General features: G+C 41.9%; 1 protein-coding gene across 9 annotated transcripts in view; it reads right to left on the bottom strand.

The window, feature by feature from the left end:
- Positions 1-15682, bottom strand: part of LOC132257390 (calcium-dependent secretion activator) — a 34468-nt gene that overhangs the window by 12279 nt on the left and 6507 nt on the right. For 4 of the 9 annotated variants that reach the window (XM_059754258.1, XM_059754260.1, XM_059754261.1 and 1 more), the window contains 9 exons: positions 15137-15281; positions 12403-12978; positions 10103-10353; positions 9666-9893; positions 9137-9388; positions 5129-5304; positions 4236-5072; positions 2766-2801; positions 2262-2374 (listed from right to left, as the gene is read on the bottom strand). In XM_059754258.1, the coding sequence (XP_059610241.1) occupies positions 2262-2374; positions 2766-2801; positions 4236-5072; positions 5129-5304; positions 9137-9388; positions 9666-9893; positions 10103-10353; positions 12403-12978; positions 15137-15281 (2614 nt within the window). The remainder of the gene's footprint in view (positions 1-2261; positions 2375-2765; positions 2802-4235; positions 5073-5128; positions 5305-9136; positions 9389-9665; positions 9894-10102; positions 10354-12402; positions 12979-15136; positions 15282-15682) is intronic. The other 5 variants (XM_059754265.1, XM_059754266.1, XM_059754262.1 and 2 more) reach the window with 4 other exon arrangements.

Here is a 15682-nt window from a genome sequence, read left to right as displayed (position 1 = left end):
CGCTTAGAGAGAGAGAGAGAGAGATACAACCAAAGAGAAAAAACATGAAAATCAGACACCTTTCTTTGCATAGTGCGAAAATGGGGGAGGAAAATGAGGGGTGAAAATGGTACATGAGCAGAAGAAAAGGTAATTGAGGTTCTCTTTCAAACACCACCGCCAATGGTGATCTATAAACCGGACGTTTCGTCCTGAAATACGCCGTGAAATATTCATCAGTGCGGAGCTTTATCGTTTTGGCGCGGGAGGAGAAACAATTTCCGAAATCGATTAGTTGCAACACCATTAGCATACACCACCCAATGTAGTTTAGTTAAAAAGAAAGTACTGTATAACTACACTTATCATGTACTATATTCTCTCGCTCCACACTCAACGCTTAATGTCTGTGAACATTAAAAGCACTCGCTTTCGGGCCCATGTGCTCACACTCTGCGACTCTTTGTCATACGGGCGATTATTAAATCAATTCCAACGTCTCACCGAGCGATGTATATTGAAGGAATTACTTCAAACATCCCCCCAATACAGCGCCAGGCATATTTATACACCCACTCACAGTGCAAATCAATTCCCCAACCGGAAGCAAACTTCCTGACTGCTCGTCAAAGCTCCGCCACTAATGACACTACAAACACGATCGATTAATTACCATTTCATTTCAATTAATACGCAACTCCAATGCTTGCGTTGTGTCTTCAATTAAAATGTTTCAATCGCTTGCAATATACAAAGTTGCAAAGCCCGTGGCATTGCAAAGTTCCTCATTTTGCAGTTGTTGTTAATGCGCAGCTTTCCTCCACACGTACCTAAAGTTTCATATATGTATGCAGTGTGACAGGAAATTTGAAAAATCTCAAGAGTGAATGTTAGAAAAAAAAACCATAAGAACTTCTTAAGTGATTCGTGTAGTTTCTAGTCTATTCCAGAAACTGAGGACATACAAAAATCTGGCAAAACTTTTGATTTGACTGGAATTTTAAAAATTTTTCTTTGCCTGAATACCTTCAGTATACAAAACCATATGAATTTACATACTAGAAGGACAATTTTTTACAGAAGAAACTGAAAATATTGCATGACTTCTTGCTAATAATTTCACATAGTCAATTTTTCTTTTACCAAAATTTTCTCTGGAATATTATTGTATTTTTTCCAATCCTTCAGTTAGAAACTGACGAAATGTTTCCCTTTTATTAATTATTAAATGGATAAAATTCCCTACAGACAGAATCATGACATGGAATCTTTGGGTTTCTTCCTCCGGATGGCGAACCAAACGAGCATTGTTTCATACCTCTGCGACTTCCTGATATCGGAAAAAATCACCTTCAATAATCACTTTTCACGTGGAATTCTTTGTAATTCACGTTAGTTTCGTCTACAAATAGCACATTGGCGCTCAGCAGAGTGGTGGAATTTCCAATTTGGCGTGTTAAGGGAGAAAAAATCTTCATTTTCCCTCAGGTTTCAACGAGAGACAACAAATCATAATGATGAAGAAGCAGTGGTGAGAGAGAAATGAAGACATATCCAGAGGAAATGTACCCAGAGTATAGAGGTAGAATAATGCATAACGGAGAGGGTGAAGAAAAAATGCGACACAAGGAAGGTTTGTCATTCAAACACTGTCATTTCCTCTTAGGGAAATTCTTCACATACAGCATGCAGACAACACTGATATTGATCATTGATTTCTTTGGATAATAATGCCTCAGAGGAAGCACTGCTTGTATTGGTTTTGGTATATATGATCGATTTTATATTCGGTGTGTTACATTATTTATAGTTATGCCATACATGTACTGTTATTGCCCACTCTCAAAATATTCAACAACAACTCTATTCATACTGAAAAATTTAGTTTCTCCACTTATGCAATGCAAAATGGCAAAAGAGATTTATTCAAGCTCCTTCTGCACTCTTGTACTTCGCCATTGTCCATAAATTCATTATTTATTTTCCATGTACATTTATGGGAATGCTCAATTGCTCGGCATTTCCTTTGACTTTTCCTGGACTTGAGAATGAATAAATCTCACAGCACGAGGTGGAATGTCTCAACTAAGCCCACCCCCTTTCGTCTTATGGTTCAATGTCACTGGAAATTTTAATGTGATCCTGCTTGTACACCGAAATGTGATTTATCGCTGTGTGACATGGTCTTTTGGAAGGGGCACACAGATAAGTCTGTGACTTTATCGCTAATTTGTTAATTAATCATGTTTATATTGAATTAACATAATTTGGTGCAGACTCACCTCCGCGTAGTGTTCTTCATTTTGCTGCAGAAGATCCACGCACAGCTCAGCTAAATGGATTAAATCTTCCAGTTTCTTCGCCGGCGGAACAATCACTTCGCCGCGTAAATCATCTAGAAAGATTGGGTGTTTTTTTTCGGGAGAGAGAGGAGGAAAAAGAGGAAAATTTTGATGAAAAACCAATTAAGAGAGAATGCAAAATACATTATAAGCAGGAAATTTATCAATATTGTACAAAGGAAAGCCAACAAACATACTTTACACTTATCCTAGAAGGAAAGATACTGGATTAATATTCTAAGGAAGCATTTTCACATAAAAGATTTACAAGTGTGTGTCACGAGAATGTGAAGGAATTATCAACATATAATCCAGAGTTGCAGAGGTTGCAAAGAGAGGAAGCGAATATGGTACAACATTTGAGTATAGCTAAAAAAGATTTTGTGCAAAATCAATAACATGAGGCAAAAATAAGAGAATCCATATAAACACGTTATACTGTACCGATGTTCGTGATAACCCCAGTCTGTTCTGTCGTGCCTACAAATGTGTTTATAGTTTGGTTGGTTGGCCTTCTTAAAAATGCATCAAAAGCACTGTATATGATGCAGGAGTGTGTATGTTCAGATGGTGCAAGAGGTGGGGAATTGATGTTATTCTGTTCGTTTAAATGAAAGTGAGACGCAAGGAGTGCAAGGATTCAACTGAATTTCATAACTCCACTCAACCATTTTCTATTTCTGTGTCCAATCAATAACTGCAGTTTGCAATTCAATGCATTTCCGTCCTGCCACTGATACTCTCTCTTTTCCCGATGTCTCACTGTTTATCTTTCAGCCTATCTTCCCACACCCACAGCACACGAACCGTACGGTGTACCATCCTTGTCAATTCACTTTTATTTACTATTCACTCGCAACAATAACTTCCGCCACCCATCATCCCACCCACGCCCGCCCCAATGCTGTTATGACAAGGTGTAGTTGAGTCCCTCAGATGGTCACACTAATTGAATCACATCCTACACTTTGTACATCGGCAAAAAGAACACACACCGAACAGTCTACAATTATGAACAACCATCAAACATTATAGGTGTACAATCTAACACGCACGAGAAATGCAAATGAAACAGACAAGACTCTATCAGGATGGCCAACTTCCTTTTTCTCTGCACAGCGCGAATCAACAACTTGCGCCACATAATATTCACCAGAGTCATGAACAGTCGAGCGTCCTTGAACCAATTTCGATCAACAAGCTATTTGATATATGGAAATGTGGGCCCTCCATGAGCACCACTATAAATTCACAAAGCGAACTTATTGAATTTGAGCGGTCATTTGTTGTGGAATATTGCACAAAGCATGAGGAAGTGTAAGCCAATAACTTGGAGAGATTATATTGTTATTTAACCCTCATGTTTGTGAAGACTTTCATGACTTTCATTAACAGATCGAACTGGATTTAAAGAGGATTTTAGATGGAAGTTTGGAGGAAAGCTCTGTGCAATTGGCTTTAAAACATCTCTTAATTTAGAATTGATAAATCTAATGCAGATAAAACCATTGCAACTTTAAGCGACGATTCACATGGTTTTCCCCAGATTTCCTGGATTTAAAGCTTTCTTTATCCTGTGTGTTCCGATACTTTCAGTATTCATTAGTTTTCCTGCGCAATCGAGAAGAGAAAATGCGGTATTGCTCAGCTTTAATTAGTTCGCAGGTACAAAGGAAGTTGGCAATCCTCGGTACACACACACAGTAGAGTAGAGACAGAGAGAGAGTATGAAATGAAAGAGGAGGTGGAAAGTATAATGGATTACTTCACAATATCCGGTGCATCCACTTAGGCATGGCACAGTCAATACAATTACATGATATCAAAGCCACATCAGTGAGTCAGAAGGGGGACTTTTGGCTAGGGGAGAGGGGATGAAAGCCTGCAAATGTGGGGCTGTGGACGAGAGTTTACCTTCGATCTTGGCCTCGTTGGAGAGGCGTGTGTAGTTGACGAGGGCCGCGGTCTCGAGGCTCTTCTTGATCATGGCGCGCACCTCCTCGGGCGGCACCGGTGTCACAATGTCCTTCATGAGGACGCGCTCCAACAGCGAGAGCGTCGCCTTCAAGGCACCCTCCGGCCGCCCAAATGGAAAGCAGAACCGGAAATTCGTGATCTGATACTCCAGCAGCACGCGAAGGCGCTCCTTGATCTCCTGGAATTTCTCCTTCTCCACGTGAGTGATACTGCCCACGCCGTCGGGTCGATTCCCGTGCACGTGACTGGCACAGAAGGCAAATGAGTAGTGAATGAGGGTGGGATCGATCATCATATTCCGTTCGGCCCGGTCCAGTAAATCGGAGAGGTAGCACAGGTGCCGATAGCAGCCGCGCACCCCGTACCGAGCGCAGTATTCATCCAAGACGAACACTTGGCCTGGACTGAACCATCCCAGAGACGCATACGGATCGTTGAGCCTGAAGTCCAGCGTCAAGTTCTGGAGCAACGCAAACAGACTGTGATGATCGAATGTGCATGGGTCGGCGCTAATGAAGTCCTCCATGCCGTGCTTGCGCGCCTTGTCGGCGTCCCCCTGGAGCTTCGAGATCGTCGAGTTCTTGTCCTGCGTCATTGGCGGCGTGGGCTTGTGCGACTGCCCGGTGGCCCGATACATTGCCATCACCCACAGACTGCACTCATTCTCATCGTCACATGCAAACAGGATGCTGTCGCCCTCGCGCACGGCATTGAAAAAGTACCTGCCACCCTCCAGGTCCACACCCACCATCAGATTGGCTGCAACCGATCGGGCTGAATTACGTGTGTAGCACGGATATCTATCTATGTTAGCAATCAGCTCAACTCACCACTTGCCGCCTCGATGTAGTCCACAGTGTACGCGTCCAGCTGCATCATCTCGGACGGCTCCGACTTCTTCTCCTTGTAGCTGCACATGGCGAACGTGTACTGGGACACCTGCACCAGCACGAAGTAGCGCTTCTTCCATTTCTTCCACACTGACTTACCGATTGCAAACAAGTGGCTGCACACAATTGGACAACAATTAGTCACTCGCCAATTTCTCACCCCGGAATTCCCAGCTCAGAGAAAAATAATGCGCACAACTCCGGGCAGAGAGCTCAACTTTCCCACCCAAGAACTTTATTACCATCTCTCGAATGTGACCCCGTATCATCTTGTCTCCCTTCGTCCAACTTCTAGGGATTCCTCATGTGAAAGTGCTCAAGGGGGAGATATTGTAATCTGAACATGGTGTACAACTAAGTGGAAGTGTTCAAACATTTGCTATTCTCCTTTCTTAGAAGATGCTTCAGAAATGAGTTAAAGCTTATCTCTGAATTCTTCACATTACTTTTTTACTTAGAACAATTTATTCTTTCTAAGAAAGTTGGAAATACTTTATTATTTTCCTTAAGAATTCACTAACAATTCCTTAAGAAATCCTGAAAGATATAATAATTCATAATTTCAATTTCTCCAGTGATTTCTTTCTAAAATTCTCTTATGCACTTCAAAAACTATTTAATAATTCTTCTTAAGGAATTTAAAAAAAAAAACAAGGGGAACTGTCAGGAAAGTGTGTACAAGTTCTTAAGAATATTATCTCTCCCTTGATGTTTACAAGTTTCACATGAGTTTGCATGGTGGCTATTTTTGAGTTGTACATAAAGTACCCCTAATAAAGTTGGATGGTATAAATAAAAGACTTGTTATATTTAGCACACGCCCACGCAGAAGAGGAAGAAGCTCCACTTTGGCCGTTGAAACTTCAGTTATGAAGGCACAAAAAATTATTAACCCTTCACTTTGCCCTTCAATCGACGGATCATTTTTCTCTGAGTGTCGGCACATGACTTCATTTCTGGGGACATTCGATCATGAGGCACAATTTGCACTGTGACCCATGTCACTGTAATTTAACTCATTGACTCCTGCTGTCCTTCTGCTCGCTCGCATCCAGTTCAATCCGACGGAACAGTGTACAAAGTGGCGTATGGAAAATTGAAGTGTTGAAAGATTGCAATGCACACAAGGTTGAGTGGTAAATTGTTATAATATCATGGATATAATAGCTAATAATTAAAAACTCGTGAATTTGCTGTCTAACATTGTGGCTGAGAAAGCAAGCTACTTTTCTATATTAAAATTGTTTATGCAAAAGCTAAGAATATTGAGTAATATGGAAAAAAGAGAGAGAAAATTATTGAGCAAAAAGTGTTTCACAATATTCATGATTAACCGCTGTAATCTGCAATATTAAAATTCATCAATGTCTTTCATAAATGGAAAATCATATGAAAATTTATTCAGGAAATTTCACTGCAAAAACCCCGTTCACCACGGATGATGTGGCATGTGAAAGAGTGGAAAATCCCCTTGGTGAAAATTTTGAAATGGCGTTTATAAGAGCAAAAAAGGCCACTCTTTCAAAGTGTAAATGATTTTACGTCACGCGGCAGGAGTCAAATGGTTAAGAGAGAAGGTTCGGACGAAGGACGGGAGATTTCCCAAAAGCGCATTGTTAGTCTGGACATCACAATGGACTCACTAATAACATAATTACTCTGGGGCGAGAGAGGACGTGCAGGAGGCGAGGATGAGGGCATTAAATAAATTAATTGATCCCACACTCGAGGCTCACAGTCGCTGGGTTGCCCAGGAAAACTGCCCCCTCATGACCATCTCTCTCTCTCTCGTGTCAGCAGCGCGCCATCGAACGCTACGACTCGGCAATGTTGACATATACAGACACACGAGCGTCAGTCGCGATATTAAAAGTGATAAAGTGGAAAATATACGACGCATATAAATTAGTTAGGAGCCATCGTCAATTTTCGCGATAAATCCTTAACGGTGAAATTGGCAGTTTTTGCGCCCCGCGTATGATTGCGTCCCTCCTTTCTCCGCGCACTGTCGAAGACAAATTTGCATATCAATCTGCATCAGTGAGCAGAGATCACCAACTGTCGTACATCGAGTCACTCCAACACCAATCCGCGCCCACGCTTTAGCCTCGATACCCACTCTTTATCCCGCGGGAAATTTATCTCTCAATTTCCCCCCGCCCAATTACACGCCAACGTAAAAACAAATCCACCTTCGGAGTTCGAAGGCAGCTGGGGAAAAAAACCCTTCTCAATTCTGAACAGGTAAAGCATGTTTTCAGATAAAGTCTAATTGACCCTGAAAAACCCTCGAATGTTCAAAATTAAACCATATCTCACAACTTCAGAGTTTCTGGCGACATCAAATGGCAATTTTCCCGTAGCTTATGCGTTGGCTGAAGCCTTTTCAACTCTCGAAAGCGCAATAAAAGTGATTTTGCAATCTGATGCCTTTTCAAAGAATCTTCCGCACTTGAGAAAAACTCTCACAGAATTTCTTCGGGATTTCTAGACGGCATTGTGTTCCATTTGATAATGACCTTTTCAAATTGCAATACGATTTTTCCATCTAAAGATTCAGTTTTGATAGTATTTTAATATAGAAACACGCAGCTAATTGCAGTGAAAAATATTTGTTCAACTTCCGTTTTTTTTTCAGATTTAAATCAGAATCTGTCGAATTGCTAGCCCACTGAGGTGTGAAATTAAAGCGAAAAGCTGTCGCTTAGGGTACATCATAGGTGTTTTGGAATTAAGGATGCAAATAGCGACCGTTTTCCAACTATCGACAGATACATTCTCAATATTGTCACCATCAGGAAGGTGTATAATGTGAAATGTGAGCTTTAGACGTTAGTGAAAATTCCCTGCCACCACTTTGGCGCACCGGAGAAATGGCTCCGAATGATTGGCAAAACACTCAAATAGCATTAATGGTAAAGTGTGTGGAACGCAAATATTATCACAAATAGTATCGAATGGCCCCAGAATTGCTTTTGTCACCGCAATTTTCCGCCTCAAGTGTCGACCAAATGCGACGGCACACGCGTGCAAAATACGTGGAAGTGCGGGATCAAATTTAAATCATAACACACTTTATCCCATCAAGTCACGGGGAATTCGATATGGCATGATGATGGCCTTATCACGTGATATGTTAATGTATAAAAATAGACACCAATTGAATGGAGATTGTCCACTTTATGAGTTTAACGTCGCTGCTGCTGTACAAACACTATTATGAGGCGAGATTACCGATGCGATCCGAGGGGGAGATATTGAGCAATGCGCGAAGAGTGTGGAGTCAACTCAGAGTTGATTTTATCGCAGACAGAGGATAAAAATCTTGTAAGTCATAAAATAAACTTAATAAACACTACACGGGAACATTGTATGTACATTCTTTTATGAGAGTATTTAAGGGAAGGTTATGAAATTCCACTATGATTGAATTGTGGAGCATCCTTGATATGTATTATATAGAAAGTTATTGACAGCAAGCTTTCGAAACTTTCCAATTGCACTCGAAGTTTCTCAAGGAGCACCACATTTGGCGTTGTGAATGTTTAACACGACATTTGCAGAGAAAATTCGGTTAGTTCCCTTCAATTTCAATTGAGAATATTGCAACGTGTGACCATTTCGTTGGGCAATAATACTGACAATCCTCGTAAAAGATAGACTTGATGGCTTCCTGGCCCATCCGTTTTATTGTCTTTTGTCATCCGTGAAAGAAGAACGCGTCCATTGCATTTCCATAAATTGCAAAAGGACCAGAACCCACCGTTTGGCATCTCGTGAAATTTATGATCTCTAATGTTGGGCACACAGTCGTAAATTGCCAGCGTGTCCAAATAGTCTCTCGCTGTGCGACTTTCCATACAATCAACTCTGCGTTGACGCACAAGGAGGAAGACAAGGATTGCGGTTTGTGGAGCGAGAAATGTGATATGGAAGGACAGAACTCACCCACAGTGTTTCATATTGAGTGGTTTATCCATGCGACAGGCGATTTTGATGCGCAAATCCTGGTCGGGCAGATTCTTCGGCACGGTCATCCTGTGCCATTCCGGTGATTTGGAGGAGAGCGGTGTGGGCCTCAGGATTACCTTACCTAATTCCTTGTCCTCCAGCGCCAACATTCCCGGATTCTCTGTGTACAGCTTCACCTTGACGGCCGGCAGAGGGTGAGTGGTGGAGAAGTCACCCTGCGTGTCCCACCTAATGTCCGTTGCAGCAACATATCATCACAATTTCCATGTCAGATTAGGTTGATATTGCAAAAACACACATTAATATCACTCTGACGCTAACAAGGAACACACAGAGATAGAGAGAAACTTGAGGATAGATCCAGTGAGAGAATGAGAAGAGCTTTTGGGGAGAGAGAGTTATCGAGACACAGGGGAGACTAAAGAGATATGAACACACGCTGAGGAGGGAAAGAAGTGAAATAAAGAACAGCATTATGGACAATTATGATAGTAAGTGCTCTCACATGGGCTTGGACGCTTCCGCCTGGTCCGTCTGCAATTTCTCACTCTCCACTTCCATAGTGCAGTAGACAATCCGATTGGGAGCCAAGGACTTGAGGCCCTTCACCTCCATCACGACGACTTCCAGTTGAAATGTGAGCACCACATCCATCTTCGTTAGCTGTGTGTCTCCATCGGCAGAGTCGCCCTCCAATTTGGCCAGCGATCCCTGTGACCTGAGTATCATTTTTCTAGATGTGTACGTCACGAAATTGCAGTTATCCCACAACAAAAGTAATGTGTGTGTTGGGCAAAAATGCATTGATGATCAGGTTTGTCAAGGTTCAATTAAGAGCAGAGAACACAAGAGTATGGCAAAAACAGGCATGGCCAAATACGAAAAGTTGTCGATAAATCGTATGTTCATTCCATTGTGATATATATCAATTGCATCATTTACCTGTGATTGTAGCGCTTCAGCTTCTGTAGACCGTATTTGGAATCCATTGAGCCCTTCGACACCGGCAGCGACTCGAGATTTGCCATCAGCAGGTTTATCGATGATTTCAACTCTTCGATGTACAGCGACTCCATTTCTTTCAGCACAAACTTTGGCATCAACTTCCGATTGCGCTCCATCTCGGACACACGCTGCATCCGTCCATCGAGCTCTCGCCTTATGGCCGCCGCCTGTTCATCCGCAGAGTCCAGCTGCCGAAGAAAGGGAAGCGTCATCGCATTGCTACAGGATTATGCCATTAAAGTGGAAACCCAATCGATTCTGTGGCATTGCCACTCTCGCGGAGCACCCAAGCGGGCTGAAGAGCAATAACATAAAACCACCGTTAATGCCTCCCACATAAACACCGCGACGGGGGAAGAAGGACAAGTTTCTCTAATATGGATTGCGGATTTGTCAACCAGCCGCCCTCCCATTGCGCCTCACCCACTGCGAACATTAAATCTCACTCTACAATCCACCCATTTAAACTCCATCGGCCTCTTTGGCGCCAAGGGGGAGATATTGAGGCCTCTGAAAGATTTCTCAATACTATTTGAGGCTTTGATCGACGAAGATTTGAAAAACAGCCAATTTTGAGACATTTTTGAAGCGCCTGTATTCTGTATTCAAAGTGAGGAAAAACCAGGAAATGACCTGGGAAATGGTGCACAAATTTTACACTTACTATCTCCCCCTTGTTTGGCACAAGAATGAGAGCGAGTGCTCATGCCATTGTCAGGGGAGAGACTTAAATCACCGAAAGAACACGATTTTGGCGCAAAACGAAATCAATAAAGGAGGTTTGCAAGTCACCCCGATTATATTTCAATCTCAGCCAACAATATTAAGCATGATTATGTTGCGCCAGAGAATTTATTGGTGTCATTTTTACTACCACTTCACACACTATATGAACAATGTGGAAATTGGCCATTTATCAGTTGTGTGAAGAGATTTCGTAACGAAAGGTCAAGTGCTAAATATCACAGCACGATGGAAGTGATTTTGGTATTCTCGATGAAACTGCGGGAGAAGAATTAATATCAAGTTATGCAAGAGATATCTTCTCAAGCACAGTTTCCCCTTTCCACAGCTATAAATTGCTAATTCTCTAGCGAGTGTGAATCGAGGCGATAGAATTTTTCCCATGATTTCTCCATTTTTCGTCTCTGAGTTAATCACATTGCAGAGAATTGAAATGTGCAGCAATAATACATTTTTCTATGATATTCTCAATGAAAATGGCTGCTAAAAAGCATGACACAATTTTGATAATTGATTGGTCCTGAATTTAATCACAAGTGATTTAAAAAAAAAATCATACGTAAATTTGAGTGTGAATATGCGAAAAGGCCAGAAAAGGTAAAACTATTTGCCAGACACAAAATCTAGCGAATTTCTCGACAGATTTTTTCTCTTGTAAAGATCTGAACTTTTGGGTCTGTTACAGATTCAAGAAGTTTCAACTTAACTTTCAAACTGAGAAATATATTAACCAAATGGGAGAATTTTGTCCCTCAAACCTGGAGTTCGAAGGCATCAGTGTCCTAAATTGGGAATCTATTGAACACAGATTGATATATTTGATTTTGACCCCACAAAGCTTAAGATTTATCGCTTTTGATGGCATTTTGGATGAGAGACTGGCAAAAATTAGCCAAAAGTCCATCCAATGAAGGTCATCATTGAATTGAAAACATCAATTACGCCACTTAATTTCCCAAATGACAATTTAGGCAGTGAATTCCGTGAATTATTCATAAATCACGTCGTTTAGTGAAATTTTGTGGCCGATGGCGTCATATTGTGGGGAGAATACGAGGTATCTCAAATAGTGCAGGCGACTGAAATTTCTACCCTTTCTACCCGTTGGCTCGGAAATAGTTTGTATGAGTTTCCCATAGATAAGCACACACACATATGGTTAGAGGCTTCAAGTGGCAAAAAATAACCTTTTCAGGAGAAAGTCTCCCATTCTGCACGGCGAAACTTTCATAGCGCAAATAAGTTTCACACAGGATGAATATAAAAGTTCAACCTCACAGATAAGACGCGAGGTGGAGTGGAGGGGAAAAAGGCACGAGATGAGAATACATATTGTGTATCCTCCACTTCTGTTTGCCCTATGCCACCTCGCACTTTCAATGGGAAGACGGACTGCAAGTGTGTGTGCTAAAGGGCACCCATATAAAGGTGAAGTGAGAGAGATTTATAGCGATTCCAACAATTCCCAATCCATCATGTCTTCTGTGACTCACCATTAGTGCATTGAAGAGGATTTGATGCTCGAACTTCTTCACGCCGAGAATCTGCTGAAACATGTCGTAGAGCTGCTCCTTTGACAGAATCAACTCACTGTTGAGCGGTTGCTGCATTCTCGTGGGGCGCTTCGTGTCCTCATCGCCAGTGCCCTTCAGGATGCAATCGAACTTTGCCATCCACGATGTCAGGACGGTCTCCTTGCTCAGCCCATCGATTTCCGGCAGTGAACGCACACGCTTCTCAATATTATTTCGGAACACCTCGCGAAAGTCATGCTGCGAGCATGCACCCGATTGCACCATCTTTTGAACACGCTCCGACTTCAAGAAGACATCGTGGTAACTTTGTACAGCATTCTGGAATGCCTCGTCGGCCATTATCTGCGTCTCACCCTTCATGAATGCCACAAAGCGCGCAGTTATTGTCTCCAATTGATGCTTCGTGATCTTTATCTGGCGCCTTGTCATATCTGTCGGTTGCTTCGCGTTGAAGGGATATGCAATACATCGTGACACGAACACGTACAGTTGAATGCGTCGCTTTCTCTCCTCCTCCTCACGTTCGTGGCGTTCCTGTTGAAGACACGAGCAGAAATATGGTGTGCTTCAGAGTGTGTTGCTCAAACTCATTAAATCATAAGTGGAATTTTCGCATGTTATCTCCACAAATTTAATTGTAATATTCAATTCACATTCAATACAATATTTGTGACTTGTTGAAATCCAGTTCCACGCTATTTACTGTGCGGGCTCAGGAAAGGGGGATTGATGATGTTGCTCCAACTTGCAAATATGCAAATTTCGATGGCCCCCCAACCGCCTTGGCAAAATACCGCAAAATACACACCGAATTCCATGAATATCGATTGAAATAATTCAATTTGCCAGAAAAGGCTTCTCACGCTCACTGACTGTCCCAGCCCATCTTCAATCCACCGCAAAACGTTAATAATTCACCAACGACCAGGCTGACCCGCACACAAGCAAAATAACTCCGGATTACATATCCATGCCCTTTGCGATAGAACTTTTGCTATATATAGAGTCTGCGGCTAATTTCCCTACACTTTTTGTTTACTCCGCCTGTTTGTATTTGTCGCTCAGCCACTCCATGCCCATGAGTTACAAGTGAATAGCATTATGAAGGCATGTACAGTGGAATTTATGTGGGGCCTTTGCTGTGTCTCTCCCAAACTTTTAATCAGTTTATACGCTGTTGGTAAAGTGACAACGCAACACTGTTGTTCAGAGAACATTCAAAATTTTCCAGCTTAGCACTGTTATGCGCCACTGTCATATACATTACATAAGCACACGCTGGCTTCGAGAAGGACCTCTGTGATGGTTCGTTAAAAAATATAGGATGGGCATGAGCAGCCATAGAGAAATAGCCCCATACCATCGCCTATTCACGAGAGAGTGTCGCCCTACCTGTTCTCATCGCATTTTCCGCACTTTCCAATTCAAAATCACACTCACAACATGTGACACCCGCCCTTTCAATGTTGGATGCAAATGAGAGAAAAACACGGTGAGCGGAAAATTAAGCTAAATATAACAATAGCCATGATATGTGAAATTAAATCAATTTCCCTCGCATGCAACCCGAATCAATAATCTCAAATCGCATGATAAAACCGCACACATTTCCGTGCGTCTCCTACACACAAAATCAACCCTCGATATTCTCACATTAGTCCCATTTCATAATTATATTTACCACTCGCCCAGGGAAGTTGTTTACAATATCATACTTTCAAACTCTCCGTGTTGTGTTCGACAGCGGAACGTGTGTCCGCAGATACTTTTGGAAAACACATTTCTCATCGCCCCTCAGCGCGCTGCACCCAACGAATTGTGGGTGGAAAAACTTGACCAGACATTGAGGAGGTTTACAGAGTGAATGTATTTTTCAAGCACATTGTACATAATGTATTGCAAAAGAGTGTGCTAAAGTTCTGCATGTGTCGAGTTCGTTATATCTCAAGTTCACGGAGATTGAACTATTCCTCGCATCAATTTCATTTATTATGGCAATTGATACTTTCCACCTTGTGCCAGGCAAAGTGAGAAGCAACTTGAAGGGGAAATTATTTTTCACGTCCCATCCGCCCGAGGCGTTATTACTTCCACTCTGTTTCGTCTAAACTTCCAAATGAAGCTTATTAGTGGGCGGAGCTTGCGCCAGGGTGGAGTTTATAAACAATACAGTCCAAATGCGGAGATAATAAGGTGAATTTCCTTCTTATTTGGATTTTTCCATTGTCACAGTCTTCAGAATTCAACAATTTGTATTTTCCAATATTTATACAGTCAAGGTGAAGGCAGAGTACATTTCAACCACTAGAAAATGCACTATTTATCTGTGATTATAGGTTGTCTGAGTCAATCACTAGTTACATTTTACATAACCACTTCACGTGTCATTTGAATATCATACAGAGAAATCAATATGTAGCTTAATTGCGTGAAAATAAAACTTTAACTTGGGACATCTTCTGAATATTTCAGCGCAGTAACACCGCATGTTATCATGTATGATAAGTGATAAAAGTGTGCATTCTGAAGGCATCACTCCCACAAGTATGAATTTTTCAGACAACAGCAGCAGCCATCAGCATTATGGTGTGCTTTGAGAGGCGAAAGAGAGGTGCTTAAATATTAAACCACCATAGTAGAAATGACTGCGAGCCTCTGGATATTACACTGAAGGTATGATTCTCATACTCACAGCAATATCAGCTTCGTTCCGTTCGCTGACGACTGACGGGGATGGGGACTGCGGCCTGGCCAGGGAACTCGTCCTAGAAGACGGTCCCATGCTCTGATTCAGCGTCTCCTGGCTGGCTGCGCTCGATGCAGATGGCGAGAGCGTTCTGCGGAAGATGGAGAAATGAATAAATTGTCCACAGTCGCACTCTACTTCTCAACCACTATGAAGCATTTACCCGGAAGTTCTGTGCATTATTTCTTCATCTTGACTGTATGTTCCATGACAAGAGTGCATATGCATGAGGCATGAAAAGTTTTCACGAACTTATAGAGTGACTTTCTCAGACACAAGCTCTATTGTTCACTCAAAGCATTAATCAAATCAATTAAGAAATTTCTGCATAGGAAAGTGATGAAAGCACAGCAGAAATTCAACTTGGAGGCGAGGAAAAAGGGATGATTCAAAAGCAAAAAGCCATTGATATCAATAACGTTATGTGAACTTCCCTTGCAAGAGTGAAATATATGAGTAATAATGTCTAGTAGATACTGTTCCTTTTCACTG

This window comes from Phlebotomus argentipes, unplaced genomic scaffold, assembly GCF_947086385.1.
Source record: "Phlebotomus argentipes unplaced genomic scaffold, Phlebotomus argentipes genome assembly scaffold_4, whole genome shotgun sequence".
Lineage (NCBI taxonomy): Eukaryota > Metazoa > Arthropoda > Insecta > Diptera > Psychodidae > Phlebotomus > Phlebotomus argentipes.
Note: the sequence above shows the minus strand (reverse complement) of the source record. Positions and strands in the feature narration are given on the sequence as shown.